At 39.9% G+C, this 18929-nt stretch overlaps 1 protein-coding gene across 2 annotated transcripts; it reads left to right on the top strand.

Moving 5' to 3' along the window:
• The first annotated feature begins 231 nt into the window (after window positions 1-231).
• Window positions 232-18256, top strand: dedd1 (death effector domain-containing 1). 2 transcript variants are annotated; one of them, XM_038711048.1, is made up of 6 exons: window positions 232-329; window positions 636-821; window positions 4431-4938; window positions 5094-5222; window positions 6318-6464; window positions 16285-18256. In XM_038711048.1, exons 3-6 carry the CDS (start codon window positions 4464-4466, stop codon window positions 16689-16691), a joined length of 1158 nt encoding a protein of 385 aa, XP_038566976.1. In that variant the 5' UTR covers window positions 232-329; window positions 636-821; window positions 4431-4463; the 3' UTR covers window positions 16692-18256. The 2 variants fall into 2 exon arrangements, with proteins under 2 accessions (XP_038566976.1, XP_038566977.1); XM_038711049.1 differs by having other exon boundaries at window positions 319-336.
• Window positions 18257-18929: the final 673 nt, after the last annotated feature.

The following is an 18929-nucleotide window of genomic DNA, read 5'->3' as shown; positions in this document are numbered from 1 at the left end:
GAATGGTAGAGTGGAAAGCGATATGTTATGGGAAGAAAACTGAGAGGATCAACATTAGACAAGATTAGAGACATCTCTTTTTATTTAGCGACACAGCTGACAAAATAGGATTAAAAGAGCCGACTTGGGAGCGGCTACTTTGGTACGGTTACGCTGACTCCATAAGGAACTCGTATTGAGAATCTGACTGCAGATCAGTTAAAATAAAAAGTGAGCTGACGTCATCGAGCAGACGGAGGACTGTGATTGGTCAGTTTCTCTGCGTTATTGTGCTGTTGTCATTGCTGCTCGGCGCTGTGGGAGTAGTCAGAATATCCAGGACCACGACCGTGAGTTGTTAAGTACATTTAATGTTCAAATATCGCTTTCAAAATGCTTTTACGTTATCATTGATATCACCGAGGGCCCGTCTTTACTAAGGCCCATAAGTTAACATCGGCTAACAACATTCATAGCTAGGATTAAGCAACGTTAATGTCTGTTATCGTTGTTTTTGTCCACGTTGAACATAATATTTGTTATATATGTCATATTACGCCCGTTTTGACACTAATTTAGAGTTTTGATATTTAGCTAAACAGATGTTCGGAGTGCTATTTTGTAATGCTTGGTGTGTGTGTTTTTTTTTTCCTCAGAGAAACGTGATTACGTAACGTGACGACGGGGTAATTTGCTCAAGCGGTTGCTGCTGGGCGTCTGAAGAACGTCTCCTCGGCTTCAAGCTGCTTTAGTAGATTTTCTTTGAAACCTCAACATAGTACAATCACAGCTGACACTTTGCATTGCATGTCAAGACGGCGTCGAGCTGACACCGAAAATAGGTAGGACCGTAAGTAACACTGTAACATTGACAGGAACGTCGTCGAGAACATGCGTAACGCTGACATGTTATGGTAACGTTAACATTAGCCAGCCATATTGTAAAGCACAGACGGCTTGGTTGTTGTTTTCTAACTAGATGACGAGGAATGTAACAGTTGGCTTGCTGGTCTTACCCGACTTTATCGGCTATTTTCAAGGTTTTCAAGGAACCTCTCTCTCAAACAAGCGAAACTAGCGATACGGAATATAATTTAAGAGTACACACAATGGCAGGAAACTGAGGTCAGATGGGTGACAAATTAAAGGGGAAAAAAACAACAAGAAGACTCTTTGTATGGAGTCAGGCCTCCACCAGCCTCCAGAACAGCTTCAGTGCTCCTTGCCAAGTCTGTGGAACTCTTTTGGAGGAATGAACACCATTCCCCCACAAGATATTCCCTCATTTATCAGATAATCTAATTGAGATCACAATCTCTTTTGCAAGAGAGACCTGAGTACTGCAGATAGAAAGTAAAACAAATAGCACCAGATAGAGCTGAACAATTAATCTAAATCGCATTATGGCCTACTGCAAAATACCATTTTATATTAAATATTGTTGTGCTGCAGAGGTGTCCTGGCCTACACATCATATTCTACAGACATAAGAAAACACCTTTGTTTTGTACAGATCCTTGCACAGATCACACCATAATCATTTAAATGTTTTTCAATGAAAATAATTATTTAAAAATGCTGTTTTTGATAGCTGTTTTCCAAAGTCCTTGCTGACATATTGAATCCTCTTGCACATAAATTGATACATCCAGATCAGACTAGATTTATACCAAATAGAAATTCTTTCTTTAACCTTAGCTGTTTGAAATTTTAAAAAGGTTCAACTTTGGGAAAATATTCATCTCAATGGTCAAACTCCTTTATACCAATCCATCTGCACGAATCCACACGAACCACGTACTATCTCCCCGTTTTAATCTGCAACAAGGCAAGGGTGCCCCCATCCCCTTTAATTTTTGCCCTTGCGATTGAACCTTTCACCGAGAGTATCCACACAGACCCCCTGATTCAGGGTTACATTACAGAAAATGCCGTTCATAAGATCTCGCTATATGCGGACAATGTTCTGTTATGTCACTCAGCCACAAATTACTATTCAACGAATACTCGATCAAATTAACTGATTTGGAACTTTCTCTGAATACATGATGATAAACTGGGGCAAAAGCGTGCTAATGCCCATACGAGTACAGAACATCTCTGGGGAAATTTACATATTTAGGAATCCAGATTACAAAATACCACTCCTCTCTATTCAAGGAAAACTTCCCTCCATTATTAACTAAGCTGCAGTCTAATATCCAATTTTGGAAGACACTTCCAATTTCATTACTTGGTAGAATTAATGCCATTAAAATGATTGCCCCAGTTGTTATATTTATTTCAGAATATTCCCGTGTTTCTTCCCAAATCTTTCCTTAGACTATTAGACACAATTGTGGTCCTGTTTTTGTGGAGCTATAAAACACATAGAATCAGCAGGAGACACCTAATTAAATCTAAAGAGAGAGGGGGCTTAGCATTTCTGGACTTTTTGTTATATTACTGGGCTTCACATATTAGAATCATCACATACTGGCTACACGATACCGCAACTATACCAAGCTGGCTTGTTATGGAAAGGGAGACATGCAGACCTTATTCCATGGTAGCCATTCTTCTGTATCCCCTCACCATAGACAAATCCTTATTCCAATCCAATGTAATGATACACACTACACTGCGTATTTGGAAACAAATCAGGTCACACTTTAATTTGGAACTCATATCTTACGCTTTACCGATTGCAGAAAATCCTACCTTTGTTCCATCTACTTTAGATAACACTTTTAAATCCTGGAAGAAGGTAGGCATCAACACAATAAGAGACCTGTGCATTGAAGGAACTTTTTGCTTCCTTCACACAATTACAGAGTGATCACAGACTGCCAGGAAGTAACTTCTTTAGATTCTTGCAAGTAAGAGACTATGTGAGAAAACATCTAAAACGACTTTTGGAGGCTCCAGTCTTGATAGGTGTCTCGAGCTTTCACCTTGCTCTGAAAATGTATATCTTGCATATATGACATCCTACAATCCATCAACCCAGCTGTTTCCACTTCAATAAAAATTAAGTGGGAAGAAGAAATGGGCATTGGTATATCAGACATCCAATGGAAGGAAGGTTTGGAGAACATCCATCGTTGCTCTAACAATGCAAGGCACCTTTTAATCCAGTTTGAAATCTTACACTGCCTCTACTACTCTAGAGAGAGGTTACATAGAATATACCCTGAGATCTCCCCTACTTGTGCCAGATGTTCGTCTCTTTGTCCTCATGTCCAAACCTACTGGACCAATATTTTCGGATTACTATCTAGAATACTTCATATAGAGCTGAAAACTATTCGTTAAAGGTATTCGCTATTATCTTGGGGGTATACGACGATACTATGAAATTGAGTAATACTCAGCAGTGTTTCCTATCCTATAGCCTCATTTCTGCAAAAAAACTGCTTCTTAGACATTGGAAAAGAAAAGTCCCCACTACAAAGATGTGGATTAGTGACCTCACAAACACACTGCACTTAGAAAGAATAAGATATATTCTTATAGACAAACTTCCTTACTTTGACATGATTTGGACACCCCTCAATTTATCTTGAGCACGTGACCCAAGAGTAATATTTTCCCTCTGACATCAGGTGAGCAGTGAGCTGATGGTGGGATAGGGTGGGATCGACCTGTTCTTATTGTGTGGCATATTATTAAATTTTTTTGTATTTTGTTTTTATTCTAATTGATTTTTTTCTTATTTAATGTGTTAATGTCGCAACCTTATTTAAACAAGTTCATTAGAACTAAAGAAGGAAAAAAGAGCACTTTATGTTGTAACCATCTACTGTATGTCTATGGCTGTACAAACAGATCTGTACGGTTGTAATTGCATAAATGCCATTTGCTCAAATAAAACACATGAGGATTAAAAAGAGATCAGTCCCTCCAATATTGCAAAGCAGTTAAAAATAATCGCAATTAGATATTTTTTCAAAATTCTTCAACACTAGCATCAGAGACAGTCACAGGCATCACAAAATAGATTTGAAGATGAAAGTTTATATTAAATCATTTGGTGTTACGGAGATGATGGTGGAGAGAATTGTCTTACACGTTGGTCCAAAATCTTCCTTAGATGTGAAACCATAAAGGTTGTAGCATTTCATTTACGTCATTTTCATGCTCACCAAACCATTCAGTGAGCCTTGGTACACAAGCATTGCATTTTAAATGTTTCTCTGTTTCTCCACGCTTTTATTCAGGTTTTTTCTTTAATTTGTCTTCCATCTGTATGTTAAACAAGCATGTAGACTCTACAGGAAAAAGCGAGAACAATTAAATTTGCTTATTGTAGAGTACAACATTATTTTAATTATATTGGTGGTGGGAAGCCTCATAGAGCTAAGCGTCTTGAGACTAGAACTGTTTTGGAGAGTATGACAGTTAGAGCTTTACCTGTCTGAGTGTAATGTTGTTGTTTTTTTTTTTTTAAATCCTGAACTATCTTGACACAGGTTGGAAGGTGGACAGGGGCTATTGGCAGACACATGGCTGCAGTGCATCAACCAGGGTACCCACTCAGGGACTCACTTTACTGGGATGAAACGGAGTGCCTAAACTACTATGGGATGTTGTCTCTCCATGAGGTCTTTGACGTAGTTGGTTCTCAGCTGTCAGAGACTGACATTGAGGTGTTATCGTTCCTCCTCAATGAAATCTGTCCTACATCACACCCTCTTGATCCAGCAGGCTGGACAGTTGAGCCCGGTGTGGGAGATCCAGATGACTCCGGTGTGTCCCCGAGTCCTGAACTGCTAAAGGCCTGGAGGCGGTTAAAGCCTCAGCACTCCCAGGGTCACTTAGTGGCCTCGTGTAAGCCCACAAGCGGCCTTGAGCTGCTGTTAGAGCTGGAGAGGCGAGGCTACCTCAGTGATGGCAACCTGGAGCCACTACTGCAACTACTGAGAATCCTCACTCGTCATGATCTGCTGCCTTTAGTGTCCTACAAGAAAAGGAGGACAGGTGAGGATGAATCACAGGGATGCTCATTATCAGATTTTGAGGTTATGTTGCTTTGGCTGTTGCCTCTCTCTATGATGGCCTGCTAAAAAGTACCGGCCATAACTGCATTCTGTCCTAATAGCCATAATTTCTAATGTATATTTTATGCTTTTCAGTATCTCCAGAGAGAATTGAACAGAGTTATGGAATAGAAGGCAGAGAGATGGTGTGTGCCTCTGGAATAACACACAGCTGCAGACAGACAGAAATACCTCTTCCATCTTTCACACAGCAATTGAGAACCAGTAAGTACACTGTTTGTATAGAATTTAGCTCGTTGGAAGTATAGGCTGCAGTGTCCTTTTATTCCAATACCTATTTTCTGATGAAGAGGCTGTAAGTGCCAAATCTGGACCGCCTGCCGGATCCGTTCTGCACATGCGCAAAAGTACCGCAAATCTGCCTATTCAAAACGACCCAACTACATCTTTAAAATGAAGATGATAAAAAAATTTAATCAAGGAGATTAAATTGGTCACTATGATTTAATAGGATATGAAAAACCTTATTCAACGTTACATTTTTAATTTCTAATAATGACAACAATCTAACAAAGTAGTAGTACACAAAGGAGGCTAACCCTAGCTGCTAGCACATGGGCCGTGCACAGCTGCAGGGTTAGTCGGTCGACATGCATACAGTCGCTGACTTTGGTTTAGGCATACACCCCTTTCGTGGTTAGGGTAAGGGGCTTTGGGAAGCTGTCAATGGCTTTTATACTAAATTTGCTAGCTACCTAGCTAGCTACTAGCTCTCCCGGTCTAGACAGGGCGTCACATACACACGCCAGAGGGTATTTTTGCATCAAATACTATGATCAAATAACGCTTTATCAGCCTTTCTGAAAGCGTCAGTACTTGACGCCCTGAGATGAGAACAGACAACAACACACGAGTAATTATGAAGAGGCACATTTATGGTCACCTTCTTTGACAGACAGGACCACTTTTGTGCATTTGCAGATAGGGATCCTTCAGACAGCACGGCTTTGGTGCCTAAAGAGGTTCTGGCATCTTTTCTGAGTAGAATTTGTTTTTTTCCATCCTTCTGTTGTGCTAGGGATATATATCGTTTAAGTTGAAGCGGAATTTCCCCAGGTCAAAATTACAATACTCTCACTTATAAAATTACATGCCTAACGCTTGGTATGTAAGCCTTCCATGTGAGAAATAATGATGTTTTGATCAGAAACAGATAAACATGGTGCAATTAGCAGAAATAGGACAGACGGGAACAGAAATAAAGCAGGGCAACGGGTATCCCTCATAAAAAGAAATCCCATCCATGCCCATATCCTATCGTCCTAATTCCACAAACTAATTCCATGCATGTTCTGTCAGGTAATTACCCTCCTATGCCTGGGCAATCCGCTAGGAAGAGGAAGAAGAAGAGGGGAAATGGCTGGAGCCGCAGGCCCAAGAAAACAAGCAGACAGGACCAGCCAATACCTCTACCATCACCACCACCACCACATAAAGTGTCCTGCAGTAAGTGCAGCCCCTGCATTCTTAACCTGTCTTCTCTTTTTTTTTTTTAGCTTTTTATCTCTTTCCTATCTTCATCCCCCCGTTTTCTCTTATAAGCTCCAATTTCATTTTCAATCAATCAATATCTTGCCCTGCTTCACAACATTTCCTGTTTTGTCTCCTTAATTCTGATGGTGTTTGTCCTTTGCTCGAGTTAAGGAGTTTGCATACTAATTCTGATTTTATTTTTTTATTTTTATTCAAACCATCATCCCAAAAAATCTTGAAGAACAGAAAGCTTGCGCGTCCAGTATTTTTTAACTCCTTATGAAAATTTGTGTTATAAAGCAATTATTGTGAAAACTGTTTACTCGCCTTCTGTTGTAGAGAAACAGGAGTGTAAAGAGCAGGGAGAGATTTTTACATAATACTCACATCAGAAGGACAGGAATGATTAAAACTGTTTCCCATACCCTTGAAGGACACCTTTGCCTGGTGTGCCAATGTTATAGAACAAAAATAAATTTTTAATACCTGTCTCACATTCACTAAATATCGGAAAACTTAATAATGAATTTGGTGATATCACCTGGGTGTAAAATCGGTCTCTGCTACATTTAATTATGTCCAGATTGTGTGACTTAATTGTTGAATACAGTATATGATTCTTGAATAAGCACTTGTACCAAACTTACTTGTTTGCAGAATTATGTTTTGATCTGACAACTCAATTCAGTGTACACCTTATTCACTGTCTGTGCAGCAGGTGCTGACTTTACATCTCAAACACATCAAAAGGGCTCTGTCTGATTTACAACTTCAGCGAAAAATTGTTCACAACAATTATTCAACTGGACACAGAACAAATATTGCTTGCTCTACCCTTTCAGTTGTCTTGATCTCCTTTATTATTGTTTCACATGATATTTTCATGTCACATAGAATATGTTTAGACTTACAGTATCTTAACCGCCTTTATTAAACATGCAACATCAGGGAGATTTTATTGCCCTATCCATTTCAAAACCTTCTTTACATTCTTTCCCCCCTCATTTCATCTTTTCTCTAACCCACTGAACTATGTTCAACTGCTGCAATTTATTTATAAGAGTGCAGACTGGTAGGTTGTCTCCTGTCCTTTTGTCTAGTCTATTTGAAAGACGTTGCTCAGTCACCACTAGATTCAGCCCTTGTTCTGCTTTATTGCATCAAGCTTGATACAAAGTTGTCATGAGTCAACTGTGAAACCTCTCCCATATCTTCCTGAAAAATGATTTGAGCAGTTGTTCGAAACAGTCTAACTCTACTGGAAAGCTGCACTATGTAAACCATTATCAATGTCCTGTTCCACATTTCAACTATTGCCTGCAATCAATGCTAGTTTCTCTCAGCACAGTAAGATTGAGATAACACTAACGGTAATTGCCCTTTGTGTGAAGTTTGCTTAGTCCTTCATGCAGTCCTTCCCAAAGATTTCTTTTGAACATCCATCATTGCCTGTTGGTCAGAAATACTACAACAAAGGGCCGATGATTCTGACTCAATCAAAAATCATCTAACAAGGGAGACTGCTCTTCTTAGCTATTGAAGATGAGTGATGTGCCTGTGACTATAAATCATTGACTGTATATAAAGATGGACGTCATGACTGCTCACTAAAGTGAAGCCAAAACATCTTGATCGCCCCCTGATGGCCATCCATGTTAGCGGATGGGACATGGACCAAACTAAAACGTTCAAATCAAATGAATATTTCCCGAAGATGGTTTCTGTCGTTTTAAGTAGTTCTTATCCTGCTGATGTATTTTCATGTGTTAATGTTTGGTTTTAATTAATGATTTGATGCTATAAATGGGGGGGTTACAACATGATTGAGAGCTGAGCCCTGCTCGTGATTGAGTCAGCCAGGTGTATGGGCGGGATCTCTATAACGCAGCTTCAATCACTACTGCACAGACTCTGGCTCCAAATGACATCACCTGCGCAAGATGGCAGCGTCCGTATCTGGGATATTTTGGCTTCTTTTTTGTTTTGGGAGAAGTGGAGGCATGTCGTCCGTTTTTATATACAGTCTATGCTATAAACCTGTTGCTGTCTTGACTCCACATTTGATTCCACCAGGTTGACTCAGGATTGTGACTCAGATCGAGTAACCTAAGACACAATGGATCATGGAGACAGAGGGGGAGACTGAGGAACAAAACAAAAAAGTCTGTCACTCCACTCAGTCCATACATACTGCAGTGTGCGTGATCAACTCAGTCATGCGCTCTCTCACAAGTCTGGGCCGATGCCTAAGGTAAAAGAGGCTCCCCCCCGCTACAACAGGGGTTGGTGATGCCACTTTGCTCTGTATTCGATGCTTATGTATCATAATGTAGCTGCCCCCTACCCTATCCCCCTCAGCAAACCTAATTTGCTCTCAAAAATCATCCTGTAATGTTCTTTAGTGTTGTGCACTGTGGATAAGAAAGTATGCTGTTTGAGATTCCTTATTTATCAATTTCTGACAAGGGTTGTTGGTGTCGGTGTTTCACAGAACTGAGTCCTCAGCAGTAAGCCTCAGATATTTCAAAAACCTTTCAGCTGATTTTGAGGAAAACATGCCAAAGTAACAAACATATCTGGTCAACAAACAAAAGTTTATTTGATCTCACTAAAACCACAATGATGGGGATATTTAGAGTTTATTTTAAATTCCTCGATTCTCTGCAGATAAGAACCCTGGTGAACTTTTTCACAAACATGGCCAACTGCCTCTATGTCTTAGCTCATGGCTGTCTGTGTCTTCGCTATAAATATACGACACAGTACCTGTGTTGACATCGACACACATTTCTGTAAATTTTGTCTGACAACTACATACCTATGAGATAATATGAAAAAAGTCCAGCAATAATTGTCAGCCTTTTATTTTCCAGTTAGCATTTGAGACCCTAGATCGAACACTTTTCTAGTGTCAGTGATATGATAATGGTAATGCGAAAGTTAATTGTTTTGTTGAGGAAAAAGGACTGAAAAAAAGATTTTACTTAATTGTTTTGAATGTTTTACCTCAGAACACTTGCCAAACAGTGATTCAGTGTTTGGCAAGTGTTTGTCATCTTCTGGCCATAAAGAATAGTTTCCAACCACAATTAACCATCTGTGTAGCATCCCTGGCTGAATGATGGTCTACGCTTTTACTGATGGTTCAGGGGGAAATAGGATGACACTGTAGCTCCATAAACCTGAATATACCTTGAACACAACTTAAGAGCTACGAAAGAAAATAAAAGCAATACTCTCCTTTTATATTCCAATCATGAAATATCACCTTTTTTAACCTGTTAGCTTAGTGACAACCTCTGATAAGAGTGCTATAAGTAAGCAGTATTTTTATGTCACATATGCAGCTTTAACCTTATGTTGCAGTTACTGCAAAACACACAAGTGCTGCGTTTCTTTACACTGTACTACCAAGCAAACTCTACTGGGATAATTGCCCTTAATAAAATAGCACACAATAGCTTATCTTGCTAGTTTAAACACAATAGCATAAAACTCTACAAAATGATGAAAAGGCACCACCATGTCACTAAACATTAAACAGCACATAAAACGAAATTATAACAAACCTTGTGCTCTTATCAGCTGGGTGCTAAACAGACAAAGATTGATTTGCCACTCACATTTCTTCTCGTTAAGAAGACAAACTTCTACCCGCGGACAAACTTTACAATCTACCGTACCGTTTTCTCTTTTCCGGCAAGACGCCTTCAAAATAAAAGCCCTGACATTAAATTTTAAATAATGGGCCAAATAATGACCTCACTTCAGAAGAAATTGTATGATATGAATAAGCATATAAAACAACCAGTATTTGAAAGATCGGTCATTTACAATCTGGTTTCTTCAACTTTCACTCGGTAGCAAAAATCAGTCTTTGAACTTGAAAGAAATAATCATTTGACATTTACTGTGATAATTATTGATATCGAATGACATAAAATGTTTTATCTTGATAACATTTTTGGCCATCTCGCCCAGCCCTATTCTCAAATGCAGTAAAATACTTGGGAGAGTGAAAATGGCAGTATACTCACTGTGACTTGAGGTTTGCCAATGTACGATGGTGGAGTTTCCAAGTTAGGAAATGACACAATATACAATCACAGTGGGGAAACTGGAGAGAAAGTGAGCATATGCTTTGGTTGTGCTCAAAGTTGCAATAGTACTACAAGATTAGAAACATCATTTAGGACTGGTTCTGATGTCATTTACAGCAACAAAAATGTTTGAAGGTACAGTTGTTCTGCAAACCAAACAAGGAGACACTAGTCAGTTATTTTTGTCTAATTTTAGGTTATCTGTGGCTACTGTTTGAATTAGGTTCATGGTTAGGCTCTTAATGAAGGACCCTGAATTAATACGCTGAAGAGCTTAACTCTGCAAATATAAAACTAAAGTATGTTGGACATGTTTGTGAAAGTGCCAGTTATAGCCGCGTTTTTCATAAATCTCCCGCAAGATTCAATCCACTCAAATCATACTGGCTAAATAAACCTTCACGGATTCCAGCTCTGGAGTCTCAAGATATAAAAATGTTTAGTTGGCAACAATACTCGTCTTGGCCCCATATTTCAATTCAGAGAATCTAAAATGGCTGCCAACAGTCAGCTGTTAAAGAATGCCCCTGTAACCTTTACTCAAACAGTTCTGAGGAAAATAACCCAACAGTGCTCTGCTGAAGGAAGCTCCTGCTGTATCTTATCTCTGTGCCCTGTGTGAGCCCTGGGTGTGCGTTTGTCGAGAGGGAGCAGAGATAGATAGGGCGGTTCAGTCCAATGCTGGCCCCTAGCATTTAAACAAACCTCAACTCTTTGTCATGATTCATCTCTCAGATCATTCTCAGTCAAGTGTCTCAATTCCATTCTGATAATGACAACTGCTTTTACAAATGTCCACACGGTGTTTGTACCTTCAGCTTAGTAGTGTTTTTTAAATGGGGTGCTTGTGAAGACTTTCACTTGGTTTAATGAACATATATGATTAATGTTATGGTTGGAGTTTAAATAATGGGTTGGTGTAAAGGTAGTCCCAAGCATCCCACTTAAGACACTACCGTGTAATATTGTAGAGCTACAGTAAAGGCATTTCTGAGCTGATTACCTTGTCAATGACAACTATTGCCGTGACTCAAACCTCATTACAACCAAGAGAAGTGAGTGTTGTGCCATGCCTGCTTGATGTTGAAAAAAAACCCAACCCAGTCGACAGATATCCAACCCTCTTGTGCTTGTCTCTTTCTCCCTTTCTCTCCTTTCTGTGTTCGCAGTTCTAAACAGACCAACCTGTGTGTCAGGAAAACAGTATCCTTACACACAATGAGAGGGAGAGAACGAACTCTAAATGCTCAAACTACGCAAAATGGTACAGAGTGATTTTTGTCTATGGGGAAAAGAGAGAGTTCTGTCTGCCCTTCTCTCAATACTCCCCTAAGTCTCCACTCTCTTGGTCAGTCATTCAGCAGAAAAACGGATCGATAAAGAGTTGAAGCTCTCCGTGCCAAGTGACTCCTCGTAAATGGGTACTTTTTTTCTTTTTTTTTTTGGTGGGGTGAGATGGAGGAAGCCAAAACAGGCCTGGTGCTTAAAGTGAGAAAATGAAAGCTGTGCTTCCTAATGTCCTGTCTAAGTGGATGTCTCTGTGTCTGATGAAGCGTGAAGTGCTCTGTAACCCTAACAAAATGACTATCATTGTGTTCCTGTGGTTTTAAATGGCCTTCTCCTCAGTGCCACTATCTCCTACCTCCATCCTGTTCAGTATGAAATGGGAAGGCAGAAATGGAGGCCATCCATAAATACAGGTAATTGCATGAAGGGCAGGTGTTTATCATAGCTACAGCCCTCACACAGTGTAATGATCCAAAAGGTCCAACTGTTAACAGCGCTTTAACTTAATATTTAACGCTGTCGCGAGTCCATTCTGAATATTGTATAGGAGTACAAAGCATTAGGTGCAGTATTCTGTCCCCTTTTTAAGATACTGTAGATGCCCTATTTGACATTTGTGATAAATCAGAATACTCAAATGCTTGAACACATTCTGCCACTGCTGAATATGTTTGCAAGGATGTTATACAACAAAATGTTTTTAACCCTCCAGTTTGACCATTTGTGTTTTAATGTTTTGCAACATTGAATCACAGTGGATGCGCTTTTTGACACTGATTAGCATATAAAGACGAAGTGAAAACATATCTGCACAAATTCATAGGCTGTTGTGCTGAAAAAAACCCCATCTCTGTCACAGTTCTCTTGCAGACTGCAGCAGTCTTTTCCTCCAGGATTTCTCTGTCTTTTGCTGCATTCAATTTACCCTCCACCAGTCTCAAGCAATACGTGGCCTGCTGCAGAGAAGCATCCCAACAGCATGATGCTGCCACCACCACACTTCGTAGTAGGGAAAGTGTGTTTTCGTTGGTGAGCGGTGATTGGCTTATGCCAAACTATGCTATTTTTTTGGGCTTTCTGAGATCATGAAACCACCTTCGACTTCTGATTCAGAGATATCTTTTAATTGTTTTTTTCAATGCTGACTTTCTCTGCACCCGCCTAAAAGTTGTGTGCACAGTGTCTCCCATGTCAGCTCTTTCATTGGCATCTTGATTGGCCTTTTTAACTAGTTGTCCAAACTCCAAATATTTAAGTATGCCATGCTCTAGGCAGATTAGCATATCTTTTCTATGACTGATTGTACTGTACTGAAGGCTATTGTTGCTTTAGAACTTTTTGTACCCTTTCCCTGACCAATATCTTTTGAGTGGACCAATCAGCAACAGTTGCCACTTTGTTTATAATGTTTGTCTTAATGAAGCAGATTTTGCCAGACTTAACATGCTTTTAGGAGTTCACTGTTAATAGTAATTAAAAAAGCATTCTCTCAGGACAGTCTTGATCTGTGGTATGACACATTTTTCCTAACAATAATGTATCTATTGTATCCGTATGTATTGTCATTGGATTGACCTGAAGAAAGGTTAATTAATCAAATGTTTTATTTCTGTAAAATGTTAAGTGTGTCATGTGCTTGTACCTTAATCCCTTTGTGAAGAAAAAAAACAATTGCCTTAATTTCCTTTGTCTGAGCAAACTAAAGTGTAAATTGAATGATCTCCGTCCACAAGTGGGTTTTCAATTGGATCTTATGATTTCCAGCCCTGAGTCTCAATTGATCTAATCCTCTGTTTTTATGTTAATCTAATTACAGTCTTATGAAACATGAATGCAAAAGCCAGTGTTGGTTTATCCCTCTCCTTCAAATGTTAAGACATGCAAAATCAATGACTTAATTCAACATTTGCATTTCTAATGTTGGCATTTTCTAAACGTTATCCCTCTTGAGTCTTGCGCCATTCCCCATAGCCCCAAACAAAATGTGAATGGAGAGAGGGTAAACGTGACTCTTTAGTTGAAACACTATCAGTGGAATCAGAGCTTCTGTTTAGTTAACCAGGTACAAACCTTGAAGTGTTCAATGTTACCTAATGATTCAGGACTAGTCATTGTCTTTCCATCAGAATCACAAGTGTGAGCTTTACACACATTACTCTTGAGAGTCTGAGTGGCGTGAAGACATAAGGTGCTTTCACACTTAACCAGTTCAGTTAAAATGAAACCTAGTGCGTTTGCCTAGTTAGTACAGGTCATTTGGGCTGATTTTATGATTGCAGATATGTGTCTTTAGCATTATTACTAAATCTAAACTACTAATAAATCCATCTGCTGATCATGAAATGTGTTCAGGAAGCAATCATATAATTGATCTTTATAAGCCATGTATATATTTATGGGACTCATTTGGAATCCCTGTATGTATGTCAGCGTGGGTATTTTCCCTGATTTACAGTCAAAAGCTGTTAAAAATGCTGTGCCTGTACTCTGTGTACTGTGTCAGTACATTAAGTCTATTAAAACGTTTGTGTCAGCGAGCCAACAGTAATAAGCCCCAAATCATTACTGTATAAGTCCTGTCCCGTCTCTACGTTGTTATTCATAACATGCGGTCAATTTGCTTATAATCAGTTATTTCTTTGTGAGCCCGTTGTGACACCGAACAACATAAATATACCAATAGTAACCAATGAATAGACCGATATCAGAAGCATTAAAGTGCTGCATTAACTTGTGAGTTACTGGAATTTGATTTCCCCACGTTGGTCCTGATGATGCAGGATGACAATGGCCAAAACTGTCGAGTGAGAGAGTTAACTGTCAGTGTAACTTCATGATAACTCGTCTTGGTTTGTTTGTAAAAAGTCTGTGTGAACACACCAGAACTAAAATGCAACCGTATCTAATATTTTTTTCCCTTGGTCCGGACCAAATGAACCAAACCACAGGCGGGAAAGCATCCATATTCTGTTTGCCAATATGCTTCTTGTTCCTCCAAAAATAAGTATATTTAAGTTTACTCTTACATTGAAAAGAATTTTAACATTAATTTGAGTACTGTACTGTTTTAGATTTCACTTTGTGTCAGTTTTTAAAAGTTTGATGGAGAGCAGCAGCTTGTTTTATTATACATACGTAGAGATGCAATTATGGCCTTAAAACTGCTTGGAAAAAGATTCCTACACATCTTTGCAATGAGACATCGATGAGAATGTTTCTAGTGAAATGGATGTCACTGGTAGTAAATACTGTGTAGGGGTTTCAGTGGGAGAGCGGGATGGATTTGTGTTGCAGCAAAAGTCATCAGCAGCTGGTTTCCACTTGAAGCTCTGGAATAATGACATGGGGACGATCTCAGCGGTGCTCTTGTTCAGTACAGTATGTATCCTCTGATCTTTCTCGCTGTGCAGTTGCATGAACGCCTATCCTGTTACTGTGGAACTCCAGCAGCTATCTGTTCTCAGCATTAAACATGTTGATCACAATGAATCTGGAGTTTTTAAACACTGGGCTGGAAAAACGCCACCCCAGTTCTTGACAATGCTAAGTTGCAGTCATTACTGCCACCAAGATATTTGCTCAAGGTGTCATGTTAATTTGAATATATTGATTACATGAACCCTAGACATGATTTATGTACACTACGCAGATTGTCATATTGAAAATTCATGCATCAGATTCTTCTGATTCCGGTCATCTAGTTAACAGCCGAGATGAATACTTAAAATGGTGGTATTACACTACTGGTTCAGTTGCAGTATTTCTCTTGATGCTCCAAAATGTCAGATTCATTTACACCAAAAGAAACTGAAGGGGTTGCAGCAGTATTTAAAACAAATTAACACGGTCTGGTTGGACTATCCCCAGCATCCTACATAATGAACAGTTTGTTGTTCCCTGCTGCCCCATTATGTTTGCTTTTGTCAGGCTTTTATCATTGAGAAATATCCTGTAAAGTATTTCAGTGGATTTCCAGTCCAGTTAGTAGTCCGCCTAGTGGGTCACAACCTCCTTTTGGGAACTCTGTGCTCTCGTCCCCCGTTTTTTTTAGTTTTTTTTTTTTCTAAATCCCTGCTTAATGTGATGCACTAACCTAGATACACTAAATGAGCTTTTAATGATTTTTGTCTTGTCCCCGTTTCTCTTCCCTTTGTTTTGACTTCATAACTCCTCCCTTTCTGTCTGCTATGTCGGCTGACTGTTCACTGCTTTGAACTTCCTCTGTAACCTTTCCTCACCCTCTACTACGGTCTTCTTTTTTTCTCCCTTTCCTCCATCCTTTCCTCACTGTATCTTTATGTTGTTCCATCTACTTTCCCTATCATTATTTCACCCCTCAACTCTTCCCCTCCACACCATTACCCCTATTCTCCACCACTGCTTCCTCCTCCCTCTTCCATTATCAGATATCCGCCTGCGCGTCCGGGCCGAATACCTGGAGCATGAGTCGGCCCTCCGTGACGGTGTCTCCTCGGACAAACGGCAGCCCCTGGAGCGGCAGTTTGAGTTGTTCAGCCGAGCCAACTCTCTCCTTCGTGCCAGAGACCTGGGTTCCATTGTCTGCGACATTAAGTTCACAGAGCTGGACAACCTCGAGGCCTTCTGGGGTGACTACCTAAGCGGAGCTCTGCTGGAGGCCCTGAAGGGAGTCTTCATCACTGACTCCCTGAGGATGGCAGCAGGCACGGAGGGCGTGCGCCTGCTGATCAGTGTGGACCAGGATGACTACGAGGAGGGCCGAAGGGTGCTCAGAGTTCAGAGAATGATGTCACCCAGTAATGGTGGGCGCACAGAGACTCACTGGGCTGCATAGGCTGATAAGACTCTTTTTCATGTATTTATATTACCTTTGAATAATGGAATAGTAGAAAATGCTATTGAAAGTTATGGTTTCAGACAGATTTGGAAGTATTTCTTTTGTTGTTGCAATCCATGTAATAACCACTAGATGGCACCACTTACCATTGGTTGTTTGTGTTCATGACAGGCCTTAGTTGAAACATTACCATTATTTGTGAAAGAAAAATGAATAACACTGGGTTAATGTGCTTTGCCTTTGGATTCATGCACAGGTGCTACTTTGTAAGACACCAGGATATGGATAGGATGAAACAGGATATTTCAAGATTTTTTCTTACTCAGGAGCAAGCAAGTCTGCCACATGATCTAGTGGTAAGCAACATTACATCTTTAATAAATAAGGTTAAGACAACTGGGCTGCAACAGATGATAGAAAATACCTACTTAGTGTTCATTTGCATCCTCATGGTCAAGGTTGCACACACAGACAAATATACATAGACACAAACTAAATGGGCCACAATCGGACCAAAATCCTAATCGAGCATTTATTAAACACTTTGTCCAAATGTATGCATAGATTCTGACATGGCTATTGAAATTCTGAAATACAAACAGACTACTATACCCAACAAACCATGCTTCACTGTTCACGGTTGCTTGGTTTTCCTAGACATGTTGGGCTTGAAGAATAATGATAATGCCATCTGGCACTTATCATTAATAAAACAAATATGAAGGACAACCCTGCCAAGAAAAGTTTCTGATCTTTAAAAATTTGAGAAAATTGAGCACAGAAGGAAAAGTGGGCTTCTCTCAGTACAGATTGACCTTTATGTGTAACTTTGGTCCACCCATATACACCTAGATAACAAACACTGGGATTCTCAGCTCTGTGTACCATGATAACCTGACTTGTGATTGCGGTGGTCAGTGGATACGGCAGTTGCCAGTAGATGCCAGCAGTGATTAAGGCTAGGCCTCAGCAGACCATGGAAGATTCATCATCCCAAGCTTGTCAACAGCAGCCCGGATAATGCAATGGTGGCTTGTGTCCGGGCTTCCAGCTAGGCCTCGGCAAGTGCTTCTCTCAGCAAGTAAAGCACAGGACAGTGCGTCGGTCAATAGAAGTGATGTTGGAGAGATCAAAATCAAAAGTGCACATCCCAGCTCCACTCAGCCCTGCTATGTAGGCCCAGTAGAGTGGCTCACAAACAGCTGTCTACTCACCCTGCTGGAACTAATGCCTGGACTTCACTCATAGAAGACGATCAATAAGGCCTCTCCTCTAAGTCCCTCCATACAGGCACGACTTAAGCAGGCAGACTTGCTACTGTCTGAAGTCCAGGGCTCTGCAGGGCCGGGGAGAGGAAGGGACAATAGACATATTTCCATGTTTACTTTTGTGTGTTTTTGATAAATGAATTTCTTAATGTATTGTTTACAGGAGGAAAACATTAACTAATTCAGGGGAAATTTTTTGTTAAAAAAATTGCTTTTGGTATCGCTATTCTGTTTGTGGCAATTTATATATTAGACATTATTTCTGGTGAATAATAAAAGGTGTGATGGCCTTAAGCTGTTTGTGCACACTGTTATTGACTTTTCTTTAAGTTTACAAATCAAACTTTATTGTACCAATAACTAAAATTGCCACAATTTTAAACTTTGCTGCCAAAGTCATGCAAAAGAAGAAAACTGAGAACTAAACACTGGTTTTTGTCTTACGATTCCGTAAGATTTCAGAGTTGTCCATATCAAAATCAGAAACATTTTTAGGCAAGCTCTATAGGTATAGGTAAAATACTTGCTCAAACACAGACCAACCAAACAGTCTAATACATGCATTTGGTGTTAATTTAGGGTTTAGAATAAAGTGTAAAGATTATGTGTCATAGAAAAATTTATTGTGTGCAGCACAGCAGTTTTCGCCTATAGGAAGGTTTGAAACTGAAACCTGAAACCTAGCACCACTTGTCATCTTCTGGAATCCCTCTGTCTTATCTTGAATCTCTTTGTCTCCCGTTTTGTTATAGTGCTTGTTTTTGTTATTTTTCTCAGTTTTCTGAATTGTCATTTTTCCCAGTCCTCCACCCTCAGTACCTGTATTAGTGGGAGTGTGCCCTCTCCCTGCCCCCAAATGGTCTGAAGAGGTCCATCGAATGCAGGTCACCGTGGATCAGATCCTTAATTATTTCTCCTTGCTCTAAGCTGTCAGCATGATGAAACCCCAGAGTGGTGTGTGCTTCGA

Source organism: Micropterus salmoides, unplaced genomic scaffold (assembly GCF_014851395.1).
Source record: "Micropterus salmoides isolate LMB-PRFRI ecotype aquatic unplaced genomic scaffold, ASM1485139v1 Ms_hic_scaffold_11, whole genome shotgun sequence".
Lineage (NCBI taxonomy): Eukaryota > Metazoa > Chordata > Actinopteri > Centrarchiformes > Centrarchidae > Micropterus > Micropterus salmoides.
This window is presented reverse-complemented; position numbering and strand designations above follow the sequence as displayed.

Excerpts from the sequence above, each read along its gene's own strand:
- dedd1 (XM_038711048.1), top strand. The coding sequence starts at position 4,464 with ATGGCTGCAGTGCATCAACCAGGGTACCCACTCAGGGACTCACTTTAC. Across the intron at positions 4,939-5,093 it reads CTACAAGAAAAGGAGGACAG|TATCTCCAGAGAGAATTGAA; the intron begins GTGAGGATGAAT and ends TATGCTTTTCAG. Across the intron at positions 5,223-6,317 it reads CACACAGCAATTGAGAACCA|GTAATTACCCTCCTATGCCT; the intron begins GTAAGTACACTG and ends ATGTTCTGTCAG.